A 20,710-nucleotide genomic window follows, 5' to 3' on the forward strand; every position below is an offset into this window, starting at 1 on the left:
GATCTGTGGAATCAGGGAAAACCTCCAGCTGCAGGAGCCACGGTGACCTCTGACCTCTGTGCGGAAGGCAAGTTCAGGACATCAGGCCTGTCCATTATAAAGAGAGATTGTGTAAAGTTGTGTACAGTGTGTCCTAATAGAAATATGACGAAACATGTTCTATGACCTGCACTGATTTTACCACCCCCTCCAACCACCGAACAGCAATTGACAGGTTGGCTAGCAGTGAGTCTGCATCTCTGACTCACTCTGTTTGTCTCTCTCTCGCTCTCTCTCTCTCTCTCTCTCTGTCTTTCTCTCCTGGACCACCATGCACACCAGAGGAAACTGCTGGTAATGTTTGCTTCTCCACTCGCTTCTCTTCTTCTTTAGAAAGTCCGTGTGAGGAGAATAAAGTAAATGATTCAATAGAGTTAACGCTCAGAGCTTTGATTGACATGGACCAGTGGATAGATGGCTAGACTATAACTACGTTGATCCCTTTGGAGAAACTGAATTAGTACAGCAGCAAAAGATAAATAGAAAGAGATTGAGAATTTATGTAGTCGTTTCATGTCCGGTATGTTAAATTCCCTTCTTTGATATTTACCATGTTTTGTTCAGTTATTCTCCTGTCTGCTCAGCACAGAGCCTGGTGGTGGGAAAATTTGAAAACTGTTGGCTGTAGATAGATTTGGAAATAGATTGTAAAATAAATCTAGAGATAGATTGTAGATAGATTTAGAGATACAGTGTAGATGAATTCAGAAATAGATTTTAGATAGGTTGAGATATATAAATTGCTGAGTGATAGATTTAGCATGTTAGCTTGTAATTCATGCTAGAGGAAAGCACCTGAGGCTAAAACTAGATTGAATTTGGAAAGAGGAACTGAGAAAACGGGTGAAATGCATTGAACCGGACCTAGAGAACAGTAAAAATCTAGAATCCAACAACATGCACATATATATCTTGAATATTCCAACCTAGACCTTCAGTATAGAAATCTGCATAGAAGAGGTTAGAAGAGATCTCCCGAAGTATTCAAATGTAATGCTGCTAGCATCTACTCAAATGTAGAACTTAATCTCCATTTATAGAGTAATAAAAAGTCCAGGAAGTCAGAATAACAAGGGAACGTGTCATCATTTAATTCAAATGTATTTCTTTTACTATTTTAATATTCTTATCATATCACCTCTGCATAATTTCTTATATATCAAATCAATCATATCATATATCATATCATACTTATTACCTCTGATGACTAGTAGTTCTCCTGATTTCCTATGTTAAATGCACTTATTGTAAGTCGCTTCGGATAAAAGCATCTGCTGAATGACTGTAATGTAATGTAATATAATGTCATATATCGACACAACTTCAAACAAAAATCCAGTAGGAACTGTCAATCATAAATCCATTTCCCTTGTCCCGTGGTGCTCTCATTCTTTGTGCTTAATTCACTGAAATACATTTCCACAAAGATTCAATTACATGACTTTGAGGGAAGTTGAAAAGTTTCCTCCTCCAGGGTTCCAAGAGGAAATCTGTTGAACATGGCTGTGACTTATGTTCCATATCCTCAAATATATGAAGCCAAATCTGAAATAAGTGGTGAAATTTAAGGCTAATGTAACCCACTAAGCCAGCCAAGGAATTGAATCCTGGCTGTGTTGGTGCTTTGCTCAAGTGATTGGGACTGTCTGTCTTCCAGCTGCTGTTCCTTTGAAGACTATAAGCTAACCACAGAATGGCTGCTGAACCAGACCAGCCATCGGCCAAAGATTGCCGTCATCTGTGGCTCCGGCCTTGGTCTGTTGGCTGAGAGTGTGACCGACAAACAGAGCTTCCGCTACCAGGACATCCCCAACTTCCCCATTACTACCGGTAACTACTGTACTCTACTGTAACTCAAGTAAAATAACTAATGAAACTTCACTCGGCAGTTTCAAAATTAGTTTGGAATAGAAAGCAACCACGTCTTAAAATGTCCACAGCTCAGCGCAAGAGACTGGATGGTGGATTGGCAGTACCAAACATTAACTTGCATTTCTGGTCCTTCACATTGAGACTTCTAACTAACTGGTTCAATCCCCATTCTAATGTTTCTTGGTGTCCCTGGTGATTACAAGACACCATTTACGCAAATATTTCAATCAAATGGTGTCAGCTTTGGTTTGGCCCACTTATCACGCCGATGATACATACATGGTGTTTAGCACAGAGATTGTGTTCAATTTAGTGGTTATTGCATCTCAATTCTCAAATTTTTAATAACAAACAGCTACTTATTGAGCATAGGCTAGTCCTTTTTTCAAAATGGGAAAGGAGAGGCATCCATATATTGGGTGAAATTTATACAGCAATGATGGTCTCCGATCATTTCAGGATCTTAAAGACAGCTATAAACTATCGGACACTTCATTCTTCTTTTATATGCAGCTCATGGTGTGCTGTGGAATCAACCCGTAATACAACATCCACTCCTTAGACTCATCTGTTTCAGAGGGGCCTCTAAAGGTTTAGCCTCCGCACTTTCTTCAAAATTACTTGAAGCCTCTTATAAGAAACTCTCTGTGGACAGGCAATGGAGAAATGATATCTCTAACTGAGAACCGGGTTTTGATTGGGACTCTGTTTGGGTTTACATTTTGCTGGCTTCCTGTAATCTGACCATCAACAAATTAACCTGAACTATGTGCACAGGAGTTACCTTACTCCTAGGAGAATGCACCTCATGAAAATTGCAACTGATCCCATTTGTTCCCTATCCCCTCTGGGAGTCCATGGGACCTTTTCCCACATGTTCTGAGAGTGTCCATCTGTAGTTCACTTTTGGAGGGAATTAGCCACCAATCTATCTGATATGTTCTCTATAATCGTGCCTGTATGTGTACCCACTTTGATTTTGAATGACCTTTCCCAATTAACAATTCATGAATATCACAAGTGAATTGTTTTTGTAGGCTTAGCAGTGACTAAAAAACTCATTGCAATGCGTTGGAGACAACCCAACAAATGTTCTATTACTACTGACATTTCTCGATGGTATCCTCATGGAACAATCACCTGCCCGTATAAATGGGGCTAAGGAAGGCAACCCGAATCAATGGCACCTGGCTGCTGGGATACTGAAGGCTCTGGTGTAGTCATTCTATAAATGAAGCTGTAACAAGTTCTATTTGGGCCAAGATATCTAACCAAGTAATTCTTATCAGGACTCGAGCGGTTAAACAGTCTAGTAAAGGGTTTAAAACTCTAGGTTGACTCTAGGAGTATAAAAGGCACATTGACGAGATTTTTTAAAAAAAGTATCATAGCGAATTCGGGGGACAACGCAACCACAGGAACTGCCGCGGCCGGGAAGCGAACCCGTATCGCCCGCACCGCAGGAGACATCGCTAACCGCTCGACTAAAAGGTCAGGCCCTTAACCATGCGCGTTACAGTAAGAAATCCCGGTCTTTCATTATCAACGTGATCAATATTCAAATCCCTTCTCAATAAGGTCAAACATATATACAGTATATTGTATTTTTAAATCACGTCAGGACACAGCGCTGTCGCTCGACACAACCTCTCCGTGGCATTCTTTATTTAGACTGACACAGCATCAAAGGCAGACCCGATCAAACAACCCAGAGCCCGCAGGCATCACCAATCGATCCCAGCACAATAGAACAGCACCAAATCAAATGCAGCACTGTCGATGTGTGCAGACATAACACAGTACACATTATAATTCCTCTGACTAAATCGGTTGCAACCTTGAAAATAAAATAAAAGTCAATAAATGTCCCATCTACCCGGGTAGTGTGATTTTGGAAAAGAGCTCAAGTTTGCTTAGCTGTATCCTGCACGTTGTTGCAGCCTGGCGCCAATGATGGTACTGCTCCTGGCGCGTGCAGCGTGCAGAGTTGAAAACTTGCTGTCTGAAGAGAGCATGCAGGGTGGAGCGCGTGCATGCACTCGAGCAAGGGCGCTCGGGCTCGGGGGTCCTGGCTCGTCGTTCAACACTTTCAAGTCCGCAAAAAAAAAAAACCCCAACCTGCATATAGCAGGGGTTCAGTTAGAAGTCTTATCTAAAGCTCGACTGTACAGTATAACTTCTATAACCGGTTATTTTCTTGCCCGGTGCGGGATTCGCCACGGGGTGTACTGCACCACAAGGCGACATCACTAACCGCTCGGCTAAAGGGTCAGATCCGTTAGCTAGGGACTAACGGGTCTTATTAGTAGTTTACGGTCGTCACCCTCCCCCGGAAGCGCGCCCTCGTGCTTTGTTATTCCCGCGCTCCGAAGAGACTTCTGAGGATCTGCGCACTTCCGGACCCCACCGCTGCCACCAATGTAACCGAGGGTTTGTAGATGTCGCCTATACTGTATGAAACTATAAAATAACAAATACGGAGGTTCCACTTTCACACGCGGACCACTTTATTTGGATTCTTCCCCCAACAGAACTCCACAGCAACAACACCGCGTACAGCACTTCCGCTCTCTCTTCAGCCTTCAAAATAAGAGCTCAAGGCATATACTCTGGCAACAGCTCAGGAACTTAAAATCACTAACAGGCAAGTCCAGAAAAATAGGTTACACTTCCATATTAATAATAAATCAATTCAGCATCAACTCACGTTACCTCACATGAACCGAACACTCAAATGAATCGTTCACTAACGTTATGTAACCGGTTATTTTCTTGCCCGGTGCGGGATTCGAAACGGGTGTACTGCACCACAAGGCGACAGCACTAACCGCTCGGCTAAACGATCGGGTCTTATTAGTAGTTTACAGTTACATAGCTACAGCTTAGCTATCAGCATCGTGAGCTAAACATCATTCAAGAGACCCATATCAAATATATAACTTGGTCTCCGATTGGTTTTTAAATATCTATATGAAATATTAACTTTACTATCATGAAAATGAAATATGTATCACGAAATCAGTAAAAGAAAAAAGTTTCCTGAGCTAGCAATACACGAAGCACCCAATACTTTAGCTAGCATGACTCGTGGCATGAGGGAAAAATGTAACTCACCGGAGCTTTCGCTCGATTAAACTCAGAAAGACAACAACAAAGGGTGGACTGTCCACAGTCGGACACTGCTCCTGTGTCACTACAGCGGGTTTTATGAAACAAACTCGAAGTTAAAGGGGTATCTTTATCTTAAATCTTTGTCGATGTCTGGAATGACGTCCTCCACCGAGATCCGCTTTGCTGATCAACTCCAGCCTGATGAAACATAGGAAAAGTGACCTACATGTGTGGTTTGCCGCGCCCTCTATTGGCGATAGGGGGTATTACAAGTAAATAAGTAAAATCATGGGAAATAATACAAGAGGATATTAAGCCTTTCTATGTAGGGGGAAAATACACGGGTTACAAAGCTGTAATTCTTTCCATCATGATCCTTTAGGTCAGGGGTGCCCAACTCCAGGCCCCGAGGGCCGCAGTGTCTGCAGGTATTTGTTGCAACCATTCGCTATACCGCCTGATTTAACTAATTCCTTTCCCTACTTGGTCCAAGAGGGGAGCTAATTAGTTAATTAGTTAGTTAATTGGTGCGTACAAGTCGACGAGACCACTTCATAACCAACAAAGCGCAGCTATCGTATTGCGGTATGCCTGCCAAAATGGAGATAGTTGCATCAAAATCCGACTTTTCCTGTTGTTAATCGATGTAAGGAAATCACATTTATGGCCAGACGAGCGATATCTCCAGTTGGCGAAAATGTGCTAACTTGTCGCGTCACGAATAACATTAGCATAGAGGGCGTGTCCGTAGCGGGACGCTATAAAAGCGGAGACGCCCCCCCCCCGCTTCCTTGTTAGTTCGAGTTGAATGAAGTTGGTTTTGCGGAGATTATCTATCTATCTATCTAGCTAAATAGATAGCTAGCTAGCTAGCTATCTGTCTATCTATCTATCTATCTATCTATCTATCTATCTATCTATGTAGCTATTTAGCTAGCTAGCTAGTCATCTATCTATCAATCAGTTACTTGTATCATCGAACATATTGTAACGTGGTTGGATAAGTAAACACGTTGGTCCTTGGTTAACGGGTCGGACCCTTTAGTCGACCGGTTAACGTTGTCGCTTGCGGAGTGGGAAATATGGGTCCGCGACTGTGGCGGTTCCCGGACTGCCCCCCAAATTCGCTGCAATATTATTGGGGTTGTGGCCAGTGAATTTCTGGTTTTTCAGCGGCAAGCAGTTTAGCCCCAGCGTTCAGCCCACCCAGCCACACCCACACGACGACCCTGAATTTCAGTAGCCAATAGCTATGAAATCATAAAACCACACCTACCTTTCGGTTGTAATTCAAACCACCCGTGTTAAAAGTGTGCTCAGAAGCAGCATAAAAGTATAAAAAAAGAGGCAGTTTGGGGATTTAGTGATGTTTATTCATTTCACATCTATCAAAAACCACATAAAACAAGAAAAAATAACTTCAGATATACTCTGACAGTATTTTTGTTTTAGGTTTTCATTTGGAATGTAGTTCAGCCAGGGGGGCACAATATTCTAAAATCATGCGGCAGTTGGAAGTAGGGGTATAAGAAAAATATCGATACACTCGAGTACCGCCGTATTATCTTTTGTGATATTGTATCAATTCTCAAAACCGCTATATCGATTTTAAATTGTTTACATGTAAGGGTTCGTGACAAACATTTTGTGCTGTGTGTAACCCCACGACTGCCAAATAACAGTGTTATAATCTATCTTCAGCCATTTGACCAACGCACCAATGTAAACTGAGACAGGAAGTAGCATGAGCACAAAGAAAACAGGCCTATGAAATCACAATATATCACCTTTCTTACAGTATCGCAATATATCACGATATGTTGAATCGTAACCCCTGTATCGTGATACGTACCGTATCACCAGATTCTCGCCAATACACAGCCCTAGTTGGAAGAATGACGAAGGATCAGGTTGTTATAAACGTTAGATAGCACAAAAGGATGTAATCTGGATTTGTGAATGCCCATTGCCTACCCAGCCACTGACCTCACCGCACATCACTGATAACTAATGTACTGTAACTAGAGTAATATAACTAGTGTACTATAACCACAGGAATATGACCTATGTACTGTAACTAGGTTAACATAACTAGCATACTGTAACTACAGGACTATAACTAAAATCATATAACTTCTGTAATTTAATCGAATTAACCTAACTAATATACTGTAACTATAGGAACTAACTATAGAACTGTAACTAGTGTACCATCACTAAGGTACTGCAACTAGAATACTGTATCTACTGTAGTGTCAAGCACAGTAGAAGTCACTCTTCAATCGAAAAATTGGAAATAATACCGTGTAAACAAATGTGCAAATTGGAAAATAAAATGTTGGATTTTCTGTGAGTCAGATCACACTAGCCCTGGTTATTTGATTGTGAACACTCATTTGTCCATTAACACAGCAACCGTCTAATTTGGCTTCATCTGGGAGTTTGTTGTCAAGCGCTGTTTCAGGTCATTTGAAATATGTTGGCTTTCTGGTCCAAATTGGCTTGAGACCAGTGTAGAGATGACGTTCCCTGATGTGTGGTGAGAGAACTCATAGTCTGCTGTTGGCTAGCTGATTGACTCAAACTGACTGCCTATTTTTACCGCTCAGTAGTTGGCTCGCTCAATAATCATGTGATCACACAACACGGTCCGAATGCAGTCGGATTGTCTCGTCGTCAAACTCTCGTATGTTTGAGATCAAACTGTATATCAGCCTGTGTGAAAACGGAAGCAGGGCAGATGAATAAGCATGTATGGATGAAATATGATAACGCCGATAAGATGTTTTATATTGGACGTCTGAGCGGATGTGGTGACATAGTTATCAGTGGAAGGGAAACAGAGTGTGTGTGTGTGTGTGTGTGTGTGTGTGTGTGTGTGTGTGTGTGTGTGTGTGTGTGTGTGTGTGTGTGTGTGTGTGTGTGTGTTCAGCCTGTCAGGAAGTGCCAGAAAGACAGACAGACAGATGAACAGACAGACAGACAGACAGACAGACAGACAGACAGACAGACAGACAGAGACAGACAGACACATGAACAGACAAATGAACAGACAGATGAACAGAGAGACAGACAGACAGACTAATAGACAGACAGAAAGACAGATGAACAGACAGACAGACAGACAGACAGACAGACAGACAAATGAACAGACAGATGGACTAACAGACAGATGAATAGACAGACAGACAGATGAACAGACAGAAAGACTAACAGACAGATGAACAGACAGACAGACAGACAGACAGATGAATAGACAGACAGACAGACAGACAGACAGACAGACAGACAGACAGGCCATCGTCGCAGTATAGGTTAGACAAGCTAAAGGTTTTCTCTTTTCCTCTTGTCCTTCTTGTTGGCTCATCTGGTGTCATTATGGTTTCAATGTACAGTATTATATGATGCATATCAGGGATAATAAACGTTGTCTTTATATGGCGCTCCTCAAAACCAATTTAGAAAGTACTCAGCATTTAATGAAAACGTCAGTAGATAAAAAGATTGGGTAAGACAGTAAAAGCATGGCCACGGAGAAAAAACAGAGTTAAAAATAAATGACAAGTAAGACAAGACGATACCAAATGAGTAAAAGGCAGCCGTTGTACAAAGGCTCTGAGAAAAGGTATGTTTTAAGAGGAGACTTAAACAATGATAATGAATTGTCCAACCTCAGATAGACAATTCCAGACCAGGGAAACCCTTTGGTCTCCAACCTGGACACCAGAACAACTACAAGGTCTTGAATAATTTAACATGCTGGTTTATGAATGAATATCCTCATCACAGAGGAGATTATCACAGAAGGAGGTTGTTTTGTTACTGTAAACCTATATAAAAGTAATTATAGCACATATATAATATACATGATACTCATTTGATGTGTGTTTAAAGGATGAATCAGAGTCCAACTTTTCAAGCTCCCAGTTTAGATCACATCTGTCCTCTGCCCAGTCCCAGGTCACGAGGGCCGGCTGGTGTTTGGGAATATAAAAGACAAGTCATGCGTCTTCATGCAAGGCCGCTTCCACCTGTATGAGGGCTACTCACTATGTAAGGTAAGAATCCTTCATTACAGAGTCCCAGCTCCCTGACCTCTGACCTCTCCGTGTGGAGAGGTAGAGGGAGAATCACACCATTACTGTATGAACCTGGTGGAGGTCAGATGTGAACGCAGCACCTGGATTATTGCCTGTGTCACATGATAAGGGTAAAAACAAAGTATTCAGGACTCCAGTACAAAGGTGGACACACAGGCTGGATGCCTGTGGACTCCTGTATAGAGTCTTTTATGATAACTGACTCAACAAAATAATATTAACTGATCTAGAAAGGCTCCTGTTTACAAAGGCTGGCCTTGGCACAAACTGCCACAGCAAAACGATTAACGGAATAAAACGATTTTGCTGCAGCACATCTTGAAAAGGTGGATGATTTGAATTCTCGGTGTGCTCAGGACTCAGTGACTGAAACAAAGCAGAAAACGTTCAATACCTAGGCCTCCATGTGGCGGCATCCAACGGTCATGAAGGGGATTGAGAGTTACTTCTGGCCGTGTGCAGTTGGGAGAGAAAACTCCTCCATCCTTCTGTTTCACAAGTCTAACCTCGCTATACGGGCCCATACAGCAGAGATAGCCAGTCACCCACTGGAGGGCAACACCCATGAATACCGTTCATTTTTCCGAGATGACACTTCCTCACTGCTCTCGGTGAATGGCCTCCATCTTAGCAAGTTGCTAAAGCTTGGCCGTAATGGCCAAGAGTTACATCACAACCACTTTAAAGTATAGGGAAGCACGGCTAATGTACCGTATGTGGTAGCACCGACGCTGCGTCATGATCTGACTTACAATATCAAGCATATTGTTTTTCAACCATTTTTGTTGTCGCCTGTTAAAAATGTCAGATAGGGCACCCGGGTAGCGTAGTGGTCTCTGCACTAGCGCCTCCTCTGGTTGGTCGGTGCGCCTGTTCGGAAGGGAGGGGGAACTGGGGGGAATAGCATGATCCTCCTACGCGCTACGTCCCCCTGGCGAACCCTCGCTGTCAGATGAAAAGAAACGGCTGGCGACTCCACATGTATCGGAGGAGGCATGTGATAGACTCCAGCCCTCCCCGGATCAGCAGAGGAGGTGGAACAGCAACCAGGATGGCTCAGAAGAGTGGGGTAATTGGCCAAATACAATTGGGGAGAAAAGGGGGGGGGGTAATGTTAGATAAAGGAACTACAGTGATCGCAAAAGAAAAACTAAATCATACAGTATACGGGTTCCCTCCTCCGTACATTAAAGTGGTTGAGATATACGTAACTCCTGGCCATGACGGGCGGCAGAGGGCAACTTGCTTAGGTGTAGGGTACTCACCGATAGCAGGCAAGAAGTGTCCTCCTGGAAAAATATATGGTCTTCGTGGGAGTTACAGTTTCTAAGTTCATTTTTCAGCACTTTAGACTCAGCATATGTCACCTGTCATCATGTGAACTTGAAAAGGACAAATGCAAATTTTAAAAAAAAATGTGCTGGAAGTCACAAACATTGCATCGGTTGTTTGTGCAGAGACCTTGTTGAATTAATGTGCAGTGTTCGGCGTGTGAAGGTGCACAGGACTCTGCTTTTAGAAACATCCAGCAAAGTCCTAAATGGGGCAGATGGCGCCCTCGCTTGCATCCCTCATTACTCATTTACAGTTTCCGTTCCTTGTTTAGTTTTGATTTCCCTCTTTTTTTTTTTCCTTTTTTTTTTTTTTGCTTAGAATTTGGTTTTTGTTTTTTGCTTTCAGATTTTTGGGCCTATACAGGTCAGCCAAATGGGTCAAATGCACACACATCTGGGGCGGGATTTCTATCTATTCAAACAAAGCTATTTGTTGAAGTTGCTGAATTTTATTGCCGCTTTGCGTCACATGTCCTATCTTATGCAACGCATGGCAGAAGGCCTTTAAAGCTCGTCAATTTTTAACCGGTAGACCTTTGAAAACCCATAAACTGCAGCTCAGAGAACATTTCTGCTTAACCCAAAACAAAGATCCGCTGAGCACATGGTCCCCGTCCTATTGCTTTTCCGTTTCAAACGTTATCTCTTTTTCTCACTCTTTCTTTATCACACTGTTTCTCTTTAATCCTCCGTGTCACCATCTCTCTCCGACTCTTAACCCTCTGTGTTCAGCCGGCAGGACTACCAGGCAGTGGTGGATCTAGAGATGTTTTCCTGGGGTGGCAAAGGGGTGGCAAGACTGTGTCCCAGAGGTGGCAGCTGCCACCCCTGTTGCCACCCTGTAGATCCGCCCCTGCTACCAGGTAGCTAAATCAGCACAAGTCCATTACTTTTCACTCGGTGGGATCGTGTGTTAGCTAGCATGCTGGGCTACTTCCCGCCATGCAGCCCCCGCTGTTAGCGGTAGCATAGTGCCCCCATCCAGAGAGCAGCATGGCCTCCTCACCTATGGCAAGAAAGGAACGAAGGAGAGACAGGCAGATAGAGAGACAGACAGACAAATGGGTGGCTAGCCTGCCGGTGAAAGAGATTCAACCCTGCTAGAGGACAAGAGCGATCTATCACCAGGGAACTCTTTCTTTCTTTGTCTTTGTTTCTGTACAGGCTATTTCCCACATGCAACCTGCGACATTGCCGGGTTTAATCGCCTCGCCCGTTCTCACATAAAGGCCTCGAACGGAAAATCTGTTCCCACGTCACATGACCGCTCCAGCTAGATGAGGCAACGTGGGAAGTGACATACAGCATCTAACGCGTCTCTCATGGTGCCACAGAGCTGCCTGCTGATTCTGTCCTTTGTGCTGATAGATAAGCGCTCCCTTGTCTCAGAGTCAATCCAATTTCCAGCCATTTTCCCTGAAAATACTCTTTTACGGTCTGATGTACTCGTGCAAAATTAAAGAGCGTGTGATCAAGTTGCAGACTATAAAGCGTCGCCATGGGAACTTCTTGTGATTGGCACGCCTGCCATACGTAAAGGCGTCATATCTGGTGGCGTTGTAACCCTTCTGTGCGCTTCGCCTGGTGATGTCGCTGCTTTTGTTCCCGCTCGTGTCCGTGGTGGAGGATTTCCATAAATCTCACTGAGCTGGAAAACTGCCACAGCATTTTCCGTAGAAAATTGACCCCAGCTGTTCCCACATGATGCAAGAGCATTAATGAGTTTATATGCGTCTGTCTCTGCAGCTCTCTTTCCCTCTGTCTGTCTCTCTTTCCCTCTGTCTGTCTCTCTCTCTCTGTCTCTCTTTGCCCTTTGATTAAAGGGCAAAGAAAGACATCAGATTAAAGGGTTATTTGTATTGGGTAGTATGCACGTGTTACCCAATTTACATGCATCACTCAATTTTTGGACACTTTTTTTTTCTGGACATGTGGTCAATTCCAGAAAAGATTAGTTTTCACCCGGTGATGGACTCACACATCAGTGCGCGTGTCAGCACACGGTGTTTTAAACGTCTGCTGACTGAGTCCTGGAAAAACACGGCGAGGTCTCCAGACTGCAGGTCTTTTGCTTGTTCCTGTGCATTCCAGGTGACTTTTCCTGTGCGGATCTTCAAGCTGATGGGTGTCGAGACCATAGTGGTGACCAATGCATCTGGAGGACTCTGCCCTGACTTCAAAGTGGGAGACATCATGATCATCAAAGACCACATCAACCTACCAGGCTTCGCTGGCCAACACCCTCTATGTGGACCCAACGATGAACGGTACAGAGAGAGAGAATTTAATTGTATTTATTTACCCCCCCCCCTCTTTTTTCTCCCCAATTGTATCTGGCCAATTACCCCACTCTTCCGAGCCGTCCCGGTCGCTGCTCCACCCCCTCTGCCGATCCGGGGAGGGCTGCAGACTACCACATGCCTCCTCCCATACATGTGGGCTCGCCAGCCGCTTCTTTTCACCTGACAGCGAGGAGTTTCACCCGGGGGACGTAGCACGTGGGAGGATCACGCTACTCCCCCCCAGTCTCCCCTACCCCCTGAACAGGCAGGTCCAACCGACCAGAGGAGGCGCTAGTGCAGCGACCAGGACACATACCCACATCCGGCTTCCCACCCGCAGACACGGCCATTTGTGTCCATAGGGACGCCCGACCAAGCCGGAGGTAACACGGGGATTCGAACCGCCGGTCCCAGTGTTGGCAGGCAACTGAATAGACCGCTACGCCACCCGGACGCCCTGGCCTAGAGAATTAAATTATAAACAATCTTTATCACAATTTAACGACTTAGACTATATGTCGATCAATCAATAAAACATGTTTTACAGTCAAATGCAATGCGCTTTACATTGAATAAAAGTGCACCTATTAAAAAAAAGTGTAGATTAAAAATTAGAGTGAATAAGAAAAATAAAGAATATGATAAAACAGGACGAGATGATTCAAAATAAAGCGGATTCAGTTAAAACAGACTGCATACGGAAGAGCTCATTGACGAAAGTAGAGGAGGTTGCCTGAGGTGAAAGCACCATTATAAAGATGTTTCGAGTAAAGTCTTAAAAGTTGCTGTGGAAGTGGTTAAATGAAGCCTCGCCACCTGATTACACCTTCCCACAAGTGGCCTGAAATGAGAGCGGGAGGCATCTTCTCTCCATTAGAAGAACCTATCGTCTGGGGTTTTTACTAAAGTTGAATATTGAGGAGCAAGCGTGAAATGCAAACTGAAGTGCACTTTGAGCAGTTATACTGTACAGACCCCAAAAATTTATAAGATTGTGTATGTGTAGTGCCCAAGTATTCAGACCCCTTCACATTTTGCAAACTTTGTGTTGTACATTTAATATTAAATGGATAAAATTGCCATTTTTGCCCATCAATTTACACTCAATCACCCATGATGACACTGAAAATACGTTTTTAGAAAATTTTGTAAATTTATTAAAAATCAAAACCTGAAGCCTCATTCATATGGTAAGTATTCAGATGCTTAATTCGGTACTTTGTAGAAGCCCCTTTGGCAGCAATTACAGCTTTGAGTTTTGGACAAGTCTCTACAAGCTTTGCACATCTGGATTTGAGCAGGTTACCCCATTCTGCCTGGCAGATCCTGTCAAGCTCCGTAAGTTTGGACGGAAGCATCTGAACTGCCATCTTCGTGTCTCGCCACAGATGTTCTACAGGGTTTAAGTCTGGGCCACTGAAGGACGGTCAGAGACTTGTCCTGAAGCCACTCCAGCGTTGTCTTGGCTGCTATGGGTCATTGTCATGCTGAAGGTGAACCGTTACGCCAGTCTGAGGTCTTGTGCACTCTGGAGTAGGTTTTCTTCAAGGACCTCTCTGTATTTGGCTGCATTCATACCCCCCTCAATTCTGACCAGTCGCCTTGTCCCTGCTGCTGAGAAGCACACCCATGGCATGACGCTGCCACCACCATGCTTCACCATAGGGATGGTATTAGCTAGAGGATGAGCAGTGGCTGGTGTTTGCCAGACGTAGTGCTTGGAGTTCTGCCCAAAGAGTTCAATTTTTGTCTCAGACCAGAGAATCCTTTTCCTTATGATCTCAGAGTCTTTTAAATGTTGTTTGGCAAACTCCAAGCAGGCTGTCATATGTCTTTTACTCAAGAGTGGCTTCCATTTAGCTGCCTTACCATAAGGGCCTGATTGATGGCGTGCTGTAGAGATGGTTGTCCTTTCGGCAGGTTCTCCCATCTCTGCAGAGGACTTCTGTATGAAGCTCTGTTAGAGTAACTGTTGAAAAAAAAAATAGTGACCATTGGGTTCTTGGTCAACTCCCTGACCAAGGCCCTTCTCTCCCGGTTACTCAGTTTGGCTGGATGGCCAACTCTAAGAAGAGAGTCCTGGTAGTCCCAAAATTACTACCTCACAATTACTGAGGCCAATGCATTCCTAGGAAAACTCAAAGCTTTAGAAATGGTTTCATACCCTGGCCCTGATCTATGCCTAACCAGAATTTCCGTTGCAGCGGTCCACAGCAAGTTTCTTGGACCTCACAGCTTGGTTTTTGGCCTGATGTGTAGTGTGAATTGTCAAACCTTATATACACAGGTGTGTGTGCCTTTCTAAACTATGTCCAATCAATTCAATTTGCCACAGGTGGACTCCAATCAGTTCTAGACAAATTTCAGGGATAATTAAAGCGCATAGGATGCACTTGATCACAATTTGGAGTGCCACTGCCGAATGTATGAATACGAATATAAATGAGAGATTTTAGTTTTTTGATTTTTAATAAATTTGCAAAACTTTCTAAAAACATTTTTTCGCTTTTGTCATTATGGGCCATTGAGTGTAGATTGATGGGCAAAAATGGCAATTTTATCCATTTAGAATTAAATCTGCAACACAAAGTGTGCAAAAAGTGAAAGGGTCTGGATACTTTCTGAAGGCATATATTCTGTGTTAATGTCTTGCATGTTGTTTATGTAGGTTAGATTAAGGTTAGAGTACATCTTTCTTACTGTATGTGCATTCTAGTGTATTATTTATTAGTTCTTGTGTCTCATGTAAAGCATATTGCATTGCATTTTCATACTGGAAATGTTTTATAGTCAAAATTTGATTGGTTGATTGTCAGTTGCTGTGTCTGTCAGGTTTGGGATTCGGTTCCCCTGCATGTCAGATGCCTACAGTAAGGAACTGCGCAGGCTGGCTCTGGACATCAGCACTGAGCTGGAATATACAGACTTTGTTAGGGAGGGGGTCTACTGCATGGTGAGTGGGCCCAACTTTGAGACCATCGCCGAGGCTCGCATGCTGCAGATCCTGGGCAGTGACTGTGTGGGTAAGTAGACCCCGGTAGAGATTAGGGGTTCAATCCCCTGTGGGGACCAATCTGCCCCAGGACGGCCACAGGTTCCTGGGTGATTCTGGTATTGGGCTAATATCTCTAATATCTAATACCCCGTTTACACTTTGCAAAAAAAAAAATCTTGAGTAAATCTGATTTAGTCAAACTACATAAAAATCCAAGTGTAAACAGACCCACGATACACTGAATAATGATTTAAATCCTTCTGATTTTGAATCCTCGGGTTACTCAAGATGCATTTTTTGTAAACAGGTTATATCTGGGAAGGCAACACACATACCCCCCCCCCACACACACACACACACACACACACACCATCCTCTGTCTGTGTTGATTAGTGGTCTGTTAATTGGTCTGCTGTGCCCTGGGAGATGGTAAATAAGTGATGACTTGGCTAACATACTGAACATGCTAATTAGCCTTGTTAGCTGCTCCTTATTACCACTGTCAATGAGATGGGAGTCTTTGCTCTGACATCTGAGCAACGAACTCCATGGTTTGAGGAGACCTTTTTTCATTGTAGACACAAAGTGGCGAACTTTTGGATTTGGAGTTTAAATCAACATCTTTGTGAACTGACTGAAAGAACAGTTTTATAGTTACAGATGTCTAAAGTGATGACATCAATTTATGTCCTTCAGAGTACAATCTGATCCATTCAGGTTCTCATACATGGCACCTTTGCGTATCCCTCTTGTCATTAAACGATTTAGATATTTTAAGTTGAGATGAACCATGATGCAAACATAATATGTTTAACTATCTTTATTATTGAAAACATCATGCTAACAGCCTTGGTGCAGACATGGCGTCATCTTCCTCAGACAAACCCATCTTTCCCGAGGAGGTTGTGTAAAAACCTGGAATGACAGAGGCAGCGCCTCCTCATTCATTCTCTATGGACGGTCTCGTTGGCGCTATGAAGCCCTTAAAAACAGGCTGCCATTTGCTGAACTCATCTGGTGGAGTTGGTAATTTTGCAACTTCAAACCCTCCAGAATCCAGAATCCTCAAATCGAGACATAATTCAAAGCAGAATTGTCAAAAGATTGTGTTTGACGTGGTTAGAGATGATTTTCTTTACATCTCTTTTCATCTTTCCATTGAACTGAAATGGGGATGCATTAGAAATCCCAAATAAAGACTCGCTTTACAGGTCTATTTGTTTAGACCACGAATCCCTTCCAGGTCACAACCCCTGAATACTATAAGAATAGTATGAGAAGACTGAGAATACTTTAAGAACACTGTGAAAATACTCTGTCATGCTACCACTCAGAGATTCATCTTGTTAATATGGACAGAATCTGAAGTATACTAAATATTACTACGCTTCCCCATCTTACACTGCAATTCTTAATGCAGCTATTTTACTGTAAATGACCTGAAGTGACTTACAGAGCGATTTTACTTTAAACCCATCATGTCCTTTCCTATCCTCTCCTCTCCAAATCTCGTCTTCTTTATCCTCCTCTCTCTCCTCTTCTTTCCTCCTTTCTCCTCTCTTATTTTCCCCCTCTCCAGGGATGAGTATAGTACCGGAGGTGACGGTAGCTAAGCACTGTGGTCTCAGAGTCTTGGGTCTCTCTCTCATCACCAACAAGGTCTGCCGCTCCGACATCTACTACCACTGTACTGTCTACTATACCCTGACATCTACTAGTACTGTCTACTTCACTCTGATATTTACGACTGCTGACATCTACTAGTACTGTCTACTTTACTCTGACATTTACTACTACGGACATCTATAAGTACTGTCTACTTTACTCTGACATTTACTACTACTGATATCTACGAGAACTGTCTACTTTACTCTGACATTTACTACTACGGACATCTACAAGTACTGTCTACTTTACTCTGACATTTAATACTACTGACATCTATGAGTGCTGTCTACTTTACTCTGACATTTAATACTACTGACATCTACGAGTGCTGTCTACTTTACTCTGACATTTACTATTACTGACATCTACTAGTACTGTCTACCTTACTCTGACATTTACTACTGCTGACATCTACTACTACTGTCTACCTTACTCTGACATTTACTACTGCTGACATCTACTACTACTGTCTACCTTACTCTGACATTTACTACTGCTGACATCTACTACTACTGTCTACCTTACTCTGACATTTACTACTGCTGACATCTACTACTACTGTCTACCTTACTCTGACATTTACTACTGCTGACATCTACGAGTACTGTCTACCTTACGCTGACATTTACTACCACTGTACTGTCTACAATACCCTGACATCTACTAGTACTGTCTACTGTACGCTGACATTTACTACCACCGTACTGTCTACCATACCCTGACATCTACTAGTACTGTCTACTGTACTCTGACATTTACTACTACTGACATCTACTAGTACTGGCTACCTTCTCGGACATTTACTACCACCGTACTGTCTACCATACCCTGACATCTTTCTAGTACTGTCTACTTTACTCTGACATTTATTACTGCTGACATCTACTAGTACTGTCTACCTTACTCTGACATTTACTACTACTGTCTACTTTACTCCGATATCTTCTTCACTGTACTGTCTACCGTACTGTGACATCTACTAGTACTGTCTACCTTACTCTGACATTTACTACTGCTGTCTACTTTACTCTGACATCAACTACCACTGTACTGTCTATCATACTCTGGCGTCTACTACTATTGACATCTACTAGTACTGTCTACGTTACTCTGTCAGACGTCTATGTCAGGACTGTCTACCTTAATCTGACATGTGTTGCTGTGGAGCACAGTAGTGTTCATGATCCTCTACCTTTTCAGAAACATGACACATCAATCAGAGCGATTTGATCATCTGTCATTTTTCCAGATTCAGACAAAGATTGCATAATATCTGACCTCTGACCCCTGGTTGTATTGTATTGTAGCCGTGTTGTGTTGTAATTGTATTGTAGTAAACAGAGTTGTGTTGTGTTGTAGCGTAGATGTGTTGTGTTGAGTTGTATTGTATTGTGTTGTCGTTGTATTGTAACATAACTATGTTGTGTTTTGTTGTAATGCAAATGTGTTATGTTGGGTTGTATTGTGTTGTGTTGTAGTTGTAACATAATTGTGTTTTGTGGTGTTGCGTTGTAGTTGTATTATAGTTGTAATAGAGGTGTGATGTGTTGTGTTACACTGTGTTGTGTTGAGTTGTATTGTGAGTTGTATTGTATTGTAGCTGTATTGTAACAATTATGTTGTGTTTCCCTGTGTTGTGTTGTGTTGTAATATAGTTGTGTTGTGTTTTCCTGTGTTGTGTTGTTGTTGTATTGTGATGTAACCTAGTTGTGTTGTGTTTACAGGTGTCTGTGGACTACAGCAGGGAGGAGAAAGTCCACCACGACGAAGTTCTTCATATCAGTAAGATGAGAGCAGAGATGATGCAGAAACTCGTCTACACCCTGGTCTCCCGCTGCCACCTCGTCCTCCCATCCATCAACACAAACTAACACCTCCCCATCACCTCCTCCCATCCATCAACACCAACTAACACCACGTTGTTTTTTTGTTTTTTTTGTATGTGTGACATGTTAGTGGACAAAAGTACTTTGATAGGTAGGCTTTCAGGACTGTACGGCTGTGGCACAGTTCAACCAGCAGGGGCTGCGCTGCTGGTGGATTTACCACAGCAGATGTAGATATTGTGTTGGCGTAGAAATGCTGTGATTTCATCCGGAATTGATGTATTTTATTGAAATAAAGCCATGTATTTCAGATGATCACTTTCCTAGTCAAGTCAATTTCATTTGTGTAGCCCGGTATCACAAATTACACATTTTCCTCGTTTTGCACTTCCCCTATAATAAACGTTAGAAAAGATAAGTTACATTTCAGTGTCGCACAACAGAAACAGATATTTTTTGGACCCGTGGTTTAAACAGTAGAGTGTGTGTGTGTGTGAGAGAGAGAGAGAGAGAGAGAGAGAGAGAGAGAGAGAGAGAGAGAGAAAGAGAGTGTGTGTATGAGAAAGAGAGAGAGGAGAGTGTATGTGTGTGTGTGTGTGTGTGTGTGTGTGTGTGTGTGTGTGTAATGTCCATGTGCCATTTTGTTATTCATCATTAACCCCCATGCTGTCTCCCTGGGGAGTGTTAGACAGGTCTTTGGCCATGCTGGAGGCCGACAACCCCCCATGTCTTCTTCATATCACAACAAATCCCTCCTGGTCTCAGCATCATGGCGAATTGGCTTTGTTTGGTCTGCTCTTCCAGTGACTCATTTTTTATTCCTAAACTAGTGTGGAGAACTAAAGATGGATTTCTGGCGATAGCCGGGCTCTTTTATCTTTCCGTATTCAGAATCGCTGCATGTGACCTTTGTGAGTAATAAACAGATATATCATCAATAAATGGCTCCATTCTGATAAATCTCCTTCCTCCTGTCGAAACTGATCCACTAACCCCTCACCTGCCTTCTGACCCCTGACCTCTGCTAAGTTGTGTGTGTGTAAGATGGTCTGAAGCACATGTGACTGTTTTGTTATTCTGTTTGATGATACTAACACCTGGCTGACACCTGCAATTGAGACCACCCAATCACAACCTGCCACAGCAGGATGGACGGTGACATCACGGCGCCGGCTGCATCGTGGCGGTGGCCCGGAGCCAACTTCCTGTTTGTGTGTTGATAGATGTGACGAGCAGCAGATGAAGCAGGGGTTGGGCAGTCTGTCAAGTGTCTGGCAGCAGCGTCTTGTTTTGTATTAACCCACCAGCTGGACAGATACTTGGAAACATCTGTCAAGGTATATGTGGGGTACCTCGCACAAATCCACGAGCAGACTGCAGTACATCCATATACAAATAAACTGCAGTAGACGGATTCACATAATGCAGTACTCCAATACACACACTGTAGTCCTCTGATACACGTACTGCTGTGCGTCCCTGC

At 43.1% G+C, this 20,710-nt stretch overlaps 1 protein-coding gene across 1 annotated transcript; it reads left to right on the forward strand.

Moving 5' to 3' along the window:
- The first annotated feature begins 205 nt into the window (after positions 1-205).
- On the forward strand, positions 206-20,145 carry pnp4b (purine nucleoside phosphorylase 4b). The gene is made up of 7 exons (XM_056286188.1): positions 206-333; positions 1,697-1,869; positions 8,977-9,080; positions 12,548-12,723; positions 15,571-15,761; positions 17,313-17,392; positions 19,126-20,145. The coding sequence occupies exons 1-7, from the start codon at positions 311-313 to the stop codon at positions 19,270-19,272; spliced, it is 894 nt and encodes a 297-aa protein (XP_056142163.1). The 5' UTR covers positions 206-310; the 3' UTR covers positions 19,273-20,145.
- Positions 20,146-20,710: the final 565 nt, after the last annotated feature.

Source organism: Lampris incognitus, chromosome 9, assembly GCF_029633865.1.
Source record: "Lampris incognitus isolate fLamInc1 chromosome 9, fLamInc1.hap2, whole genome shotgun sequence".
Lineage (NCBI taxonomy): Eukaryota > Metazoa > Chordata > Actinopteri > Lampriformes > Lampridae > Lampris > Lampris incognitus.